At 41.1% G+C, this 16173-nt stretch overlaps 1 protein-coding gene and 2 long non-coding RNA genes across 14 annotated transcripts in view; 2 read left to right on the forward strand and 1 right to left on the reverse strand.

Moving 5' to 3' along the window:
- Nucleotides 1-2501, forward strand: part of LOC142495932 (uncharacterized) — a 48401-nt gene extending 45900 nt beyond the window's left edge. For all 8 annotated transcript variants that reach the window (XR_012801857.1, XR_012801858.1, XR_012801855.1 and 5 more), the window contains one exon: nucleotides 949-2501. This is a non-coding gene — a long non-coding RNA (uncharacterized LOC142495932). The remainder of the gene's footprint in view (nucleotides 1-948) is intronic.
- CAMK2A (calcium/calmodulin dependent protein kinase II alpha) overlaps nucleotides 1-10029 on the reverse strand; it is a 91511-nt gene extending 81482 nt beyond the window's left edge. For 2 of the 5 annotated variants that reach the window (XM_075602075.1, XM_075602074.1), the window contains exons 1-2: nucleotides 9363-10029; nucleotides 2873-2967 (exon numbers count right to left, since the gene is read on the reverse strand). In XM_075602075.1, the coding sequence (XP_075458190.1) occupies nucleotides 2873-2967; nucleotides 9363-9424 (157 nt within the window). In that variant the 5' untranslated portion in view covers nucleotides 9425-10029. The remainder of the gene's footprint in view (nucleotides 1-2872; nucleotides 2968-9362) is intronic. The other 3 variants (XM_075602076.1, XM_075602078.1, XM_075602077.1) reach the window with 2 other exon arrangements.
- On the forward strand, nucleotides 5411-10498 carry LOC142495933 (uncharacterized). Its single transcript, XR_012801863.1, has 3 exons — nucleotides 5411-5484; nucleotides 6866-6922; nucleotides 9928-10498. It is a non-coding gene; the product is annotated as an uncharacterized LOC142495933 (long non-coding RNA).
- The last annotated feature ends 5675 nt before the right edge of the window (nucleotides 10499-16173 follow it).

The raw sequence follows: 16173 nt of genomic DNA on the forward strand, positions 1-16173 counted from the left end.
CTAAATTTAGCATAGCTTGAACTTAATGGACGTATGTCTTTTTTCAACCTCATAACTATGTAACTTTGTAACTGCCATTGACTTAAATTGCAGCTACCGCCAGACATGGGTATGATACTCCCGCATCGCGGCTTGATGGATCCCTGCCATAGGTTAATGTGTTTTTGACTACCTTTGGGTTTCATAACATTTTGAGCAGGCCCATGTGTCTTTTATGGGACCTAAGCATGATTGGGTGTCAGTTACCAAAATATAACTCCATGTTCAGGATCTTGGCATGTGAGTGTGTAATAATCCGATAGGAAAAAGCCTACGGTGCTCATGGCCAATATTAATGCCATGGCTTTAGCGCCCTGGTCAGTTCCATTGATGCGTAACAGCACTGTGCTTTAAACTCTTTTTTTTTCCCCCAACACAATGATAGGGTAATTGCATTAGGGAACAGAAGGTAATCAAACAGTGGGGAATCACTGAAAAACCATCACAAACAATTCTATGCTGGCAGCACATATACTGCCTGTTCTTGTTGCCAAGAGATTTTAGTGGCCTTTAAATGCACCTGTTCTTCAAATTTGTCCCATTTAAAAAAATGTGTGCATTTTGTGAATCACACGACTGACTTTTCTTTTGTTCAGTCCTGAACTTTTTTTTGTATGTTGTATTCTTGGTCAGAGTTTTATTAAGCCAGCAAAACATTGCTTTAGCAGACGAGGTTAAAATATAGTGTACTTGAATGCAGGGAAGGACAATTTATTTAAACAATCTATTTAAATAAAGGGTAATTCAATGTAGGCCTTGTTTAGTTTAAGTTTTTTGGAGCAAGAAGTTTTTTTAAATTACCCACACACACACGTCCCCTCAATTGATATATATTTTTTACCTTATCTTTTTCAATCCCCCAGAGTTCAGGACCCGCCAGTTACCTACATGTTTGTCCTTTTTTTTTAGGTCGGTTTTGACAAACACATCTGCAATTATGGCTGCCGAACTACAAAGATGGTCGTGGGGTCACCAGTAGAAAGCCGCATGGCTGCCAGGCCGTCATGGCTGAGCCCGGACTCTGCTGCCATTTTGCGTCTGGCGGGCACATATTCTGCCTGGTGCGAGAGCAGGAGAACTGGGGGGTCCACAGACGTCAGGGGACAATGGAGCAGCATAAGAGGTCCCCACGGTTCAAGTAAGCCTTAAGGAGCTTTAACCTGTCCCATTTAACAGCACAAAAATATTTTGAGCAGAGGCAGTGGATATAGCACAAATACTGTATGGAAGCATTGCCGATGTGCGAGCTGTCAAAATTCCGGGCAGTCTCAAGGTTCGTGGAACAGGGATAAGGAGCCATTGTCACAGCTATGCCGGCAGGTTTGATCTTACTCGCTTCTCTGCCACTTTCCTCCCCGGGTTCCCATCTGCTGTTAACTCACCCAGCAGCATTGAAATCAGAAAAAGGCTCTTCTTGCCTGCTGACTACATGTATGGTGTAGAGAAAATAAGGGAGGAGGATGGGGAAACCTCCTCTTACAACAGCTGGGTCTCTCTGGCTCTCTTTTATTCTCTTATCTGCCCTCTTCCCCTTCTCTAGTATAAATACATCTCTATTATTACCTCTTTGTCTCTCCTCCTGATCCTTTTCTTACTCTATCCTCCCCACGTACACTTTGACCCAGATTTACTAAACAAACATTTATTTTGGCACATTTTAAAAACCAATTCAATTTATTGAACGCCATTTAGAAAGTATGGCGTTTTTTGTTTTTCCCCATCTTTCTCTCACTTTTTCTCACTCGCCATGCTCTACCTACTGTATATGCACAATCAAGCACTTACTGTAGTTAGAACACCTCTCTCGCTTCTTCAACTCACTTCCCCCTGTCATCCAATCTGTATTTTGCTCCCACATTCTCAAAACGTCTTTCTCACACTCTTTTCCCAAAGCCACCACGTTTTAAGGATCACAGTGATTGAGATTTGTGGGAAAAGATCATTCTGATTTCAAATAGTGAGACTCAGTAGAGGTCTGTTGAGCAACTGGTACTCCTATGCTAATGTATGTATATCTTTATTTATATAGGGCCATCCATGTGCATAGTGCTTTACAGCAGTACCCCACGTGACATAAACTTAAACATTAGGAAAAAGAGTTCCTGTCCCCCAAAGAGCTTACAATCTAAGTTTCTAATAACAGAAAAACTGCCTTCTGATGAGTGAGCCGCATTTCAAATAAATGAGACATTCCAGTTCTCTCTATCCCATTCCTTTCTCTCTCCCATATTCACTCACTCCCACACTCTTCCCGATGGTCTCCTGTGCATTTATACACATGATTGTCTCCTACTGTACATTACACCCTTCTTTACTTCTTCCTCACTTCCGTGTCTGGCACACACATTTCTCTTGACGTGTTGTCCCGAAGCCATAAGGGTTCTGTGTCGGTTCTTTGTACTGTATGCCTTTGTTATACTAATTTTGCTTTTTACTCTTTTGTTTGACTAATATAATACTTTTGAAGCAAACAGTGTGGAGACTCTTACTTATTAGAGTTTACTCTGCTTTTCTTTCTATTGCTTTGTTTATGTGGGTTATTTCTTACGGGAGAACCACAGAAGAGATTTTGTACCATAGTGCAAATTATTATATACCATACATTTATCAATGATATTTTTCCATATTGTGCAGCGCACCACATTTAACATTTCTTTGCCATATTTTTTCCACATGCACAACTTTCCATCTCCATCCTACATTCATCTTTATAGTTTCACATAACTAATATCCAGGTGTATTCCTGATGCACACCCAGTATGGAGTTTGACTTTATCTACCTGAAACATCTGGGGCGCAGAAAGTTTTCTTGGTTTCTTTACCCCACACTCACCTCGGGCAGAAAGCTTCTTAGTGTTAATGATTTTTGCGGCAAACTCCTGAGCAGATAAAACTTTTACACATCTGCGGACGATAGAGAAAGCTCCCCTAGGAAAGAAAAGATGGTTTGGTCAATAGTTTATTGAATTTGTTGCAGAAGCTGCACCGGGGCTCAGAATAGAAATAATGGCACCTAAAGACAGCAGGAGTTCTGAACATGTCTACTAGATACTATCCAGGACTGATCCACTGCCTGTCTGAATGCTGTGCTGTAGCATATCCATGACCAGTGTTATCTCAAGGAAAACCACATTATACTGTGTCAAACATTTTAACCGCTTAAGAATATTTTACTTTATTGGGTTAAGACTAGATCACTAGCACTTTGGTTTTCATGACACAGTGTGCAGAGTTCTGCCTAGGAAACCAAAGCAATAGTGTGCCAAACCGATTACTACATTAACAAATCCCATGTTTTAGTATAAACTTAATATGTAACATAATATAGTGTGTCAAACCCAGAGAATTCATTCTAACATACCATGACAAACTCAATGTTTAACTCAAGTAAATCTATGCTAGAGTGTGTTAAATACTGAACTGTATTTCAAACATAATACGAAGTGCCAAATGTATAACACTACCCCAAAGAATGCCACTCTATAAAGTGATATATTTAGATGATAAACTCTGGTATGATCATGACATGGTGTCGACTATAGAGCATACCCATAGGAATACACTTTGGTTAGCAATAATATTACGTGTAACAATATTGTTCTATTGGGAGAAAAATCAATAGCCAATGCCTTTTCAGTACAAATGCCTTGCTATGATGAACCCAAGGCTGGAGCCAGGGAGGTTTGCACAGCTTCCTGTGAAATATGTACCAAGTTGCTACCCTCAACCTCTATGGGATCACTATTATTATATAATATCGATCTTACATGGGACTGACCCTTTAATCTATAAACACATGTTGGGACGTCGAAAATTGCTGATTATTTTGTGGAGCTAAAAGACCACAGTCGAGAGCGACTCTGCTACCAGACGTCGACTCGCGTCCCATAATACAGGACATAATAATGCTATACTAGGTATTGTGGTGCGTGACTTGGAGAAGCAGAGTGGTGATTGACAGCTGTGCTCCCAAAATCTCCGCAGCAGCTGTAGCCTTTTTTTTTTTTGTTGCGAGGCTCCCACGGGGACAAGTGGCCTCCCACAGTGGACCAATGCAGGTAGTCAACATTTCCAAAGCCTTGGTTATTGGGTCATTTTCGTTGAAGTGGGTCTGACTTTTTATCCCTTTTAACATTCTCCCTACACAATTTAATGTAGTGGGCGTAGAAGGCTTATCAGTGGTATCATGAAAGGAGTAGAAGGCACCATCATGCACAGACCGAACAGGACCAAACATTGCTAGAGCCAACCATGGGTGACCCAATCCAAGAGCATTACAAAGAGAAACTGTGAAATGTTAAGAGAAACCAAGAACATGTTGTATTGTGTTGAGCCAAAACCAGGGCATTGCCAAGAAGAATGTCATTGTATAAAGTGCTACACTGCATGTGACCTACAGGACGAACATGCATCATGCGTGATATAGAACGAAGAATTACTTGTACTGTGGGGTTCTAAACACAGAGCATTATTAGCAGAGAGAAAACAAACAAACAACTGTGAGTAAGTATGTATGATCATGTTCTTGGAAATCAAAGTGTTTTATAATTAAACATTTCTGATGTTACCATGGTAACCATGAAAGGAATAAAAACCTAAAATGTGCTTCAGTGAGGGTGTATAGTCAGAGTATGTGCACATATATCACTAGGCTTCCCACGACTCTGAGGTCTAATTATGTAGAATTGCATAACACTAACCTGGTGAGCAAATTTGCATAATTTTGGGCTCTGTGCACATCTGCAGAGAGTGATCACTTTTTTTTTGTTGCAATTTCTGAAAGGTTTTTGCCATCTTTGTATGCTACTGCGATGGAGGACTCATTATAAAAATTTTAATGGTCAGAATAATGCGTCCAGCAGGTAATTCCTTTGAAATTAAGGTATAATGAGCTGCCTGTCCCACTAGGGGGGAGGGGAGGGCAGAGATAAATATAAAGGGGGACTCTCTCGGATTCTAGAATAGTCTGAGTTAACTACTGGACAGTGTCAATGTGTGAAAAAGAGAGTTTGCATAGACTTTCATCGCCATAGGTAAGGCTATCTGAACAGTCACATCAATGAGCATGTCTACTGCAAAAAGAAGGTTGATAACGCACTGATAACGCACATTGCATTTTTAACTCCAATTTGCAAATATAAGGTACATTAAAGGAGCAATCAAAGCATTTTTTTTTAAAATACAGGTTTGCAGCAGGGGGGTCTTCATAGATGAACCACGTTCATTTCAGATCCAGGGACCCCCTGCTTTCGGAGATACTTGCCTCCGAAGGGGGTGTGCCGGTATCCCCTGCAGGTTTCTGCAGTTTAAAGCCCGCCCCTCCCCCAGTCACATAGGCCAATAGGATGGGCTGGGTGACGTCACTGCTTCCTGTTGGCCCACAGGAAGATTTGAAAAGCAGCCATAATATGAGCCCTGGAGTGGCTACCGGCACCCACCATGGAGGTGAGTACCTCAGGAAGCAGGGGGTAATTTGTGCTGAAATTAATAGGGTTCAGCGCCACAGACCCCTTTATTAAAAAAAAATTAATTAAATTAGGAGAAAAAAACAGCTTGGCTTGCCTCTTTACGAAAAGATGTATACACTGTACTAAAGATGGCCTGATCTTCTCTCAATTAGGAGGCCTTACACTCTTTAACCCTGGAACTGTCCACAAACTGGGAACTGCCCACATTTAACTTTGCAGGATTAACAAGACTTGTTGGATTCTGGGGCAGCAGAGAGCATCATGGTTCCTATTTACTAAGCAGTCTTCTGCCGTAAGACATCTTACCGCTCTGGAAGACACCTTACAGCCCATTAATTTTTTAAAGGGCTGCAGGGTGCCTTCCAGCGCTGGAAAGTATCTTCTGATTTAAGACTGCTTAGTAAATACTGTATGTAGAAAAATGCTCAGGTGCCCTTATGCAGAGTTCAAGTAGACTTATGTAGTCAAGAATATTCCATGGTGTGGTACTTGTGAATCTGAATGTTTTACTCGCGAACAGAGTGAACACTTGCTTAGTAAACATGGCGCAGGATAAGTCAAGGAAATAATGGATGCGGATCCTTGACAATATTCACCTAATCCCATACATTACATTGCAACTAAAGAGACACTAAAAAAATGGGCTACTCACTAATCAGGTTTTACTGTAGAAGTAGCCGTTTCTAATTACCAGGACACAGGGATTAAATAAAAAGGCTTAATCTGGCACTGGTCACCTTGTAATCAAACACTAGCATCAGAGGTCATTGATAGACCTGTCATCTGTACCCTACAGCATGAATTCAGGGGTCTTACTGTACTGGTATTTTGTTTTAAGCATGTATTGCGTTCTGCATACATACAGTACTACTGACATCATATCCCGTCTCCCTGGTTTTAATGAAGATAAATCTACTGTATGGAAAACACAACTTTTTTTTCCTACCTACGCTAATATTTACGGCTTAAAAATAAAACAAGGAAAATGCTCACCTGACCAAATTCATTTTTATGAGATGGACTAAGGATTTGGCTCACGGAATTATTGTAACCTAAAAACACTCTGATGTTCTTTTTTTTTTTTTTTAAATATGTTTTCAGTTCCTTTTTGAGCTGAAGTACAGAATAAGATAGTGTGAATGCCCTTCTGACTTAATAACAGGGCTAATCAGCCTGAGATGAGGCTTCGATGCCTCAAAAAACGAAGAGGCACTGCTTCCCTTAAATGCCCTATTTTTCATCATTCAATCATGCACTTTATACCCTAACTATCAAATAACGCAAAGATTCTGGCCCACTGTATGACAATAAATGCAATAATTTTGACTTTGATGAACGATACTCTTTGTTGTCTGAAGGTTGGGACTTGATGATTTCCTGGCAACAACTGGGACTTATTACAAATTACTTGACAGGTCTGTTTTATCAAATACCCATCAATGTGAGTGTATTATTTTTCAAGATATCTTGGCAGAAATAGGAACATATGTTTAGCAGATATTAAATCACATCTACATTTTTATTCCCATGAATGACAAAGACAAAACTATATTTTTAGTAAAATGCCCTTCACCAGGAATTTGCATGTTGAAATGGTTGGCATATAATTTGGTCAATGGACATATTAGAAGCTATTGTGCCACTTATGTGCACTATCCATATGAAATGCCTAAAGTGCTACCTGCTTCAGCTCTGTTGTTTAATTAGATTTGATTGAAATACTGTAAGCCAACATGGAGTCAAAAGCTCTGTACTGTATTCATTTCATAACTCATTTTTGCATAGGAGGGCTGTGCTAAAAACTGCAGCCAATCTATGAAGCAGCAAATGGCCCTTCAGATGTCTCTGCAAAGTACCATTGATATGTGGCCAACTCCAGTCCTCAAGGGCCGCCAACAGGTCTGGTTTTCAGGATATCCTGGCTTCAGCACAGGTGGCCCAATCAGTGGCTCAGTTGTAATGACCGAGACACTGATTGAGCCACCTGTGCTGAAGCAGATAGATCCTGAAAACCTGACCTGTTTGTTTGCCTTGAGGACTGGAGTTGGCCACCCCGGCTCTAGGGACTGGTCTGGAGAGCAGCGAAGGGTCTCCCATTAAAGCTTTTTGTGCTACATTTCATTACACTGCAGTGGGTGGGGAGAAGCTGTATGAGAAACAGCCGTTCCAGCTTGGGGTGTATCAAATATCACATTTAATTGTTCAGCCTGTACATTCTTGGTCACACAAACTCAAACAGATTAACATTCACATGCATTTGGGGCCATATATAAAAAAATGCAAAGTTGGTGCCATAGTGGGACAAATAATTAGCACCAGATGTATGATTAAACCAATGTTTTGCTCGCAACAGGATGTATTTCCTTTTATACACATGCTGCTGTTGCTGCTCTTTCTGTTGTTCTCACTGTTGGTTAAAGCATAGATGACTAGGCTTGGAGGTCAGTACTTGCCCATTGGTATAATTAGACAAGCACACAGCATTCGTTTACACATAGAGGGGGCTAATAAATACATATGCAAACTGCATCAGATTTCGATGTGATGGTCTTCTTTAATAAATCTGGTGCTGTTATTCTCAACCACTTTTTTGTCACAGTTTTGCCAGTAGGACACTTTCCTATATATTTGACCTACATTTAATACACACCACCTATCCATACACAATGTTAAATGTATGCACACAATTACTGCTACACTGTTATTCACATACAGTAGGTTCTAACTAGGCATCTACAAACAGATGCACTTCCACATGCATTTATGTACATTAGAATTAGAGTAGCACAAACGCTTTTTATGCTTCAATATATTATTAGTAAAGCAGGGACAGAATTGTGTAACATACATCAGGAAATATTGTAGGCAGCTCTTCACATACAGTAGATAGCACTTGACAAGCTGACAATTGGAAGGGTTAAGATGCCCTTGATTCGTGTTAGACAATTCCCAGTACACCAAACAACCATATGTTACTGTAGATCCAATTTCCTATAAGGAACTCTGAAATGATTAACCTTGAAGCTATTAGCAGATAGCATTCACTGCAGGTAATGTGTTAACATATGTAATTAATGCTGAGGAGGTCTGCAAATCATTGCTCCAGCAATTATGTGCTTACAGTCACCTTTTAACAATCATAGGTTGAAAAACACAGCATGTTACTAAGGCAGTGGATTTGTTTTGAGGACCCAACCCCAAACCACAGAGCTGCCTGGTGCTTCAGCCCATCAAACCGGGATTCCATGTCTTGCAATGAAGACACATATACAGATAAACAGGGTAATGACAGGGGAGTGCTATAAACCCTAATACAGTACAACAGCTGTTACCATGAAGTCATCTACCCCTACAGAAACTGGAGGAGACTGAAGAAAGCATGTAGATTGTAAATAGGGCACACACAGAGCTTCCTTCACAAAGCCTCATGGTCTCTAACCAGTTCCAGATCCAAATTTAATCCCTAAACAATGCAACCACAATGAGCAGATGTCCTTTGGGAGTATGTCATGAACCAACATGTTTACACCCTTTCATAACTTTCCATTTAAATGTACCCTAGCATTGTAAGTTACGATGTAATGAAGCAATCAGTAGTTGGGTTATCACCAGGTAATAGCATTGCACAGTCCATAGGGTAACATTACCTGATGGCAAACCTACCCCTGATTGCCCAACGATAGAAAACATATATCAGCCTTTGAAATTCGGCAACAATATTTGAATGCCTTACCCTCTCCTACATTTTGGTTTAGAAAAGCCCCATAATATATTTGTATCTCCCCTCTCCCTAACCACCTTTTAATAAAATCCCAAGGAAGCAGCAGGGAAATATGCAAACCCCTTATAACTTACTTTCCCAGTTCCTCGAAGAGTTGGTATTCCTCACTGAAACGTGTGCAGGTGATGGCTGCCATGCTGGTATCACCCTGTGATGGTCCTTACTGGCTTGGAGAGTGGTGGGATAAAGGTATCACAGCAGCTAGGATGGGTCTTTGCTTAGTTAGGTAATCTCTTTCACTTCCTGTTTTTAATAGAAATATCTTCTCTCTAAATATAATTATATGGATATATATCCCATTAATATCTCTCTCTCTTTCTCTCCCTCTCTCCTTCTCCCTCTCTCCTTTTCCCTCTCTCCTGTTCCCTCTATATGGGTCTCTCACCCTCCTCTCTCCTTTTCTATCTTTCTCCCAATGCCTCTCTCTCTTGTATCTGCCTTTCACTCACCCTCTCTCAATATATTGTATATTTAAATATGTTTATAATAATATATCTTTCCTTAAATGTCCCCTGTATTTCCCTATTTCCCTGGTCACCTCTTCCCTCCGTATCTGCCTCCTATTTCTTTTCTTTCCTCTCCTCTTACTATTCCTCTGTCTTACTCCCCTTCTGCTGGGTGCTCTCTGTTATCTTGAAGGTGAGGACGGCAAGGGCTCTGACTGACAAGCCTGCAGATAAGCATGAAGCCAATCTGTCCTCCCAACCCTACCAGCCGTCGTCAGCATCCAGATCTCCATGGCAACCACCATCTGATACGCCCTAACTCTGTTGCCAGGGCAACTACTTTCCAAACATCTGCCCCCCTTACACCCTTATGATTTTCATCATCCTTAATATTGGAGAACACAAATGAGTGCTCACAACAATTAAAGGAACAAATAAATGACATTAGGGTGATAATAAAACAAATCTGTCCAGATTATAGTCATGGACTATGACCCTGCTCTGCTGTAGCTGATATATCACCATGGTAACAACAGTTTCCATAGTTGGTCCCTAGGAAGACAGGATGTAGTTACCATGGCAACTCTGACTGATACCCCAGAAGACAGGTATCAAAATGTTGCCTGGCAACATTGTGGCTGCTGGGTTGAATTTTCACTCCGACAGAAAGGGCAATTTCTGTCCCATATTGATGGAGAGTTACTGTAAATACCATTGTAGTTCAAAGACAGCTGGAAATCACATTACAACATCAATACTGCATTAAAACCTGCAGATCCTTAACTATTAATGAAGCTCTTGTTATTTCTTCATTCAACATAACATATGTTTTTGATAATTAGTTATTTCGCCAAAGAAACAAAAGCGTGGCACCATCTCAACAAAGACACAGGTAGCCAGCTGTTCACCTATGTCATTGAGAAATAAAAGGAAACTCAACATCACCTGGGATGGAGAGTCTCAATGGCTAATCATCCAAACCCTTTCTACTTGGGGTGACATTGGATGGAACGTCAACCCAGCTAATTTAAGAACCACTGCTATAAACTCCACAGCAAAGTATGTATTAACTATAATTCCATGCCAATAAACTAACCCCTGTTCTAAATGACAGCTGTCATGGAATAACAAGATGCCTAAAGCCAACACTAAATGTTAACCTGTCCGTACTTGTCTGGCATTGCACCCGCTGATATCAGAAGGGAGAAAGAAAGAGAAAGATCACTGAAGATGGAAGATTTTAAGGTATCCACTATATGTTCACACAGGAGTAACTAAATACCTTAAATTGAGTTTTATGACCAGTGTTGTGCCTTTGGGTGGCAAGGCACAACTGAGGTTATGGAATTAAAGACTAAATGCTTTAAGATGAACTGAAATAGATCTGGAAGCCCAGGAGGACTTTCCCCAGTGGGCCAATACAGACTGGTCAGTATGGTGATGGCTGAAATGCCACGCACGCAAACGGGCAGATCAAAGTCTAACATGATCAAATGGGGCTACTGACACAAACACATACAAGTGTTGAAAACTATAGACCATGGAGAATCTGCTTATATGGCAACCTTGACAGACCAAGCTATTGCTTGTGCGTAGTTCTAAAAAAAAACATCAAACAAAGACACAAGAAGAACAACCCCTCCAAACTGGCATGTTTTACTCTGTAAAGACTAAGGCTGTGCTTATAGTGCCTGGCGACGCAACATCGCTCCAAAACAAATCAATTGAAATTTTGAAGCCAGTTAAATTTGATTTTTTTTAGAGACAGTCGCCACATGTGACTGTCTCTAAACCAATCACAGAGCGCTGTCCTCCTCCTTGGTGACGTCACTGGCCTTGTCGCCAGCGACGTCGCTTAAAACTAAAGTTTAACTTTCGCCTGTGGCGACGGGTGATGTCGCCGGCACTATAAACGCGGTCTAAGTTCAAGTTGAAGATGAGCATCACATTTATGGTGTGTTTCTTCTCTCAGAAGTAAGAATTTGGTTTGTTTCAACTTAGCACCACTCATTGAGAGATCTGCGAGTTGTTGTTGGAGCAGTATAGGAGAGAAGTCAAATGGGGTAATATTATTATCTATGTTAATAAAGACATACATACATACATATATAACAGGGTATGTCCAATTGGACCCTTCTTTCCGCACATAGTATATCTGCTATGTAAGTCCTGTTAAGTTCCAGGCAGTAGTGGGTTAATCTATGGGCCAGTGACCCCCCTTCTGCTTCCCTTGAAAGTGTAGGAAGGTGGTGACTCATGGCCTGTGCACAGCCCCTTGGAGGTGGGTACAGTCCATAAGCCCGCCCCTTCCAGGGTTTTACAAGGGGAGTAGCTAAAAGTTAGAGAGTCTGATTCTGGTCCCCAAGGAGAGAGGGAGGCTGTCAGTCTTCCCCATCGGGGGAAAGCAGGCCCACTCTAGGCCGGATGGCCTAGAGACCATCAAGACCAGAGCCCCACACTATAGGGGCAGACCCATCTAGAGGTCCTGGGATCTCAGAGATACTATGCTGCCATGAAGAGCTGCTGCAGCAATCGCCATAATAAATCCAGTTCAAATATACCTCTGCCTGGTGTCAGTTCCTGGGCAGGAGGGGTAAGGAGTGCAGTGATGGGGGCTGACACTCACACACCGTGGGTTCCATCACAGCTGGAGGCGCTGAAAACACCCAGTAAGAACCCAGAGATCTGTCTAAGCCTGTCCTGTTCCTGTCCCATTACCCTCTAAGCAGACGACTCAGAACTCCTGCAGCCTACAGGTATAGCACCACACACATGGTAATACGCCTATCTCCCCAGCACTGGTCCCTATGTGAGATTGGGGGGAAGGGGGGAGGGAGAACCGTGTTACACATACATACAATTCCATTGTGTTTTCTTTTTGCTTATATAAAATGAGTCACATTTGTAGTAGCTCTAACTTCTGCACCTAGGATATTGACATCAAACGGAAAAAGTGCAAAAAGCAACTTACACATGACCCTGGTGCAAATTGACCCCAGAGAAACATTTTTCTTTGCACAGTATAAAGTAGCAGTTTGATACTTCGCACAATATTGCCATATTCGTAAAATTGTGCTAAACTTCAGAGCACTTTAAAGCCCATTATCTATTAACAAGGTGGCTCAATGTCATCTTGATACTTTGGTCCTGTCCATGTGAGCTAACGCTAATCCCAGTGGATTCCGGCTATTATTAAACCTGTATCTCTACAGAAAAGAGTTATGTGGAAAACCAAAAACCAGTTTGGCAATACTGGAGATGCAGTCATAGTTTTCCTCATTGAAGCAGAGGGATAACAAGATAATTCAACTCATAGTCCATGGAAGAAATTAAAACGTATAGGCCACTGATTAGCGTACACTTGAAGAAGAAACCTATGAGGTTTTAAAAGCTCTGTACATTATAATTTCATATATGAAAAACCCTAATGTTGACCCGCTAAAAGGTGTCACAACCTACATTCAATCTAATGTAACTCCTAGCTGGCTGCAGAGATATACACGCAGGGAACACTACGCTGAGCTTACCTCTTAACTATTGCATATCTTCTCTGGGGTTTTGGTTTCGGCCATGGGCTGGGCATGTGTGAAAGATGATGGAAAAATAGTCACCAGAGACATTTGCAAAAGAACATGGAGACATTTAATTAGACGATATGGAAAGCACGGCCACAGAATAGGTTGAAAAATAAGCACACGGACAGTAGGGAACGGGTTCATCCTCTGTTATATCACAGATATCATACGGAGAAGGCACAGTCTTGAGAAATATCAGTATTTGATATCTAAGTACAATGCACTACTCTGCCATTGAGACCCGAAGGGTTTGTCTCTGCGGAGCCCTGGGAATCCCCGGGATCCCTATAACAAGGAGATTTCTGGATACGACACTTCTTCAATGTCCCTTTTAGATAGGAGCTTTTAGAATATCATACTTCATCCCGGATCTGAGGAATAAGGATCTTTTTTGGTGTCTTACAGTAGGAATCTTTATCCTATATTCACTTAACCTAACTATATAGGGTCGAAATCATATAACTCTAATACTTCTAAAGTTACTTTGCGTCTAATAAAATAATACACATAGGGACTAATGAAAAGCTCTCTAAACACCTAGGCTGAGATTATAGTAGGCGCACGCTCCCTGCACTGAGGTCTGGGGCGATGGGGAGGCGTGGCGGGGCCTTGGTGGACGCGTCACAAGGCTGGTTCGCCCTCATTGGCTGAACCGCTCACGTGACGTGGCCGTTGCGCAAAAAGACAAAATAATTTGTTTTTTTCAAAAATCTTCTGCGCAGTTTCTCTGCATCGCTAGCGCTGTTGTGTGCACTATGGGCGGCCTCATAGGGAAGAAGTCTGTTATTCTCGCTGCGCACGCACGCACGCACATGCACACGCGCGCCATGGCGAGCACTATAATCTCAGCCTTAGAGAGCATAATAGCAACATGAACATTAACTGGAACAAAACTATACTTATCTGGAAAGTGATGGGCTAGGTCTTGTATACACTATAGTTCACTCCTCTCTTCCAGTGATGTCACACCTCTGTGGGGTTTGAAAATGGCCAAATAGATTGTACATTCACATTACCCTTAGTGAAATTAACCCATTGATATTCATACAATTATATTGTAAGATCCTCGGAGCAGGGACTCCTCTTCCTTAATGTTACTTTTATGTCTGAAGCACTTATTCCCATGACCTGTTATTTATATTATTTGTTATTTATATGATTACAACATGTGTATTACTACTGTGACGCGCTATGTACATTTATGGCGCTATATAAATAAAGACATACAATACAATACAAATACAGAAATGGGGTAGGGTACACTAGATTATATTGGTAGTTAACTATTTTCAGATATTAAAGATCTATATAAATGCAATTTATATTTTGTACATTCACTTAAGTATTTACAGGATGCATGGCTAGTACTTCACTTGACTGTAGCTGGGCTAGCAACCTTAATCAAAACATAGAAAGCACTTTCTTACAGTAGGAAACAGGTCACTTTACAAGGACCCCAGATTATATGGGATTAATAGGTAACCTCTGATTACACCATGTATTTGCACTTCATTGCAAACTGATTATCTACACTGGTCAAGACAGGGTATTTACCTGCATGTCAGACTCAAAAACATTGCCAGCAGTTTCCACTTCTAATGAGGGTTAATGTTTCCCATTTTTAATATGTAATAAAGTAATACGTTTATTAATAAATGAATACACTTTAAACATATTAAGATCATGGGGGCCCAATTATATATTATAAGCCTAAGTAGACTTGTCCTACATACAGAAAAGTAGATTCAATTGGCTCCTTTTTATGTTAAATATGCAATGGCAGAGATGTTAAATACATTTATGCAGCAGGAGTGGAGACACACTTTTTATGATTAAAACATTTACTTGAGCCCCTGTATCAGTGAATTTTATTTATGCTACAGGAGAACTGATACATTCCTTCTGATATAAACGTTTATCCGAGTTAATACCTGTATAAATTTAATACACAAATCCTTCTGATGAAACAAAAACATTTGTCTGAGCTACTGAGTTGGCCATCAATATGAATACATATAGTAAGTATGTCACCAATTCCCAGCTGAACCAATTAGCTGAAGCTTTTGAGCACGAGCAAAATATATACGGTGGAGAATCCATTGTTTAAAATGTTTCTGGGGCGGTTTATGGTTGCTTTGGTATCTTACGTAAGAAGCTTTATAATCAAGGCTCTTACTAGAAATTACTGAAATATTTCTGCACGACTGCGAACTTAATCAGTTGTGGACCTTCTCGATTTTTTTGTGACCATGGCAGACTTATACATACATTGGCAAAACCCAGTATCTTGCAATACTTTAGAAATTTAATTTTTGTCATTAAGTTTGTGGATTTTTTTGAAAAACTTTGTTGTTTTTGCTGCCAGCTTCGTAATTTTTTGTGATCATAACAAAACAATTGGTGAATTTCCACAGGGAACGTTTTTATGTTTGTAGCCATGCCTGGTTTGGCTACCAGTCTGCCCTCGTAGGCACGCAAGCCATGGTAAGAGCAGGCAGTGCCAATTATGGGTTTTCCCCACACAGGCAGCTTCCCTTGAGTGACAGGGTAGGCGGTGGGACTAGGTCTGTGTTCTGCCAAATCCTGGGTTCAAACCTAGTACCTTCCCCCTACTGTACTTAAGGGAGTAGCAACCCGAAATTCATTAGTGTCTCTACCATTGAGAGAGACAAGGTATCCCGCAGGGCTGCTGTGCACTGGCAGGACCTGGTCCTCTCCCCTAAGGGGAGGAGTGAGTGTTTACCTTTTCCCCTGGTCCTGGTAGAGGGCCCGGGAAGAGCAGGGACTGCTGCGGGGGCCCTTGACCCATAGTGACGGTCCAGGGACAATCCTAAGTTTGGAGACCAGGCCAGTGACTGTATTGG

Source organism: Ascaphus truei, chromosome 5 (assembly GCF_040206685.1).
Source record: "Ascaphus truei isolate aAscTru1 chromosome 5, aAscTru1.hap1, whole genome shotgun sequence".
Classification (NCBI taxonomy): Eukaryota; Metazoa; Chordata; class Amphibia; order Anura; family Ascaphidae; genus Ascaphus; species Ascaphus truei.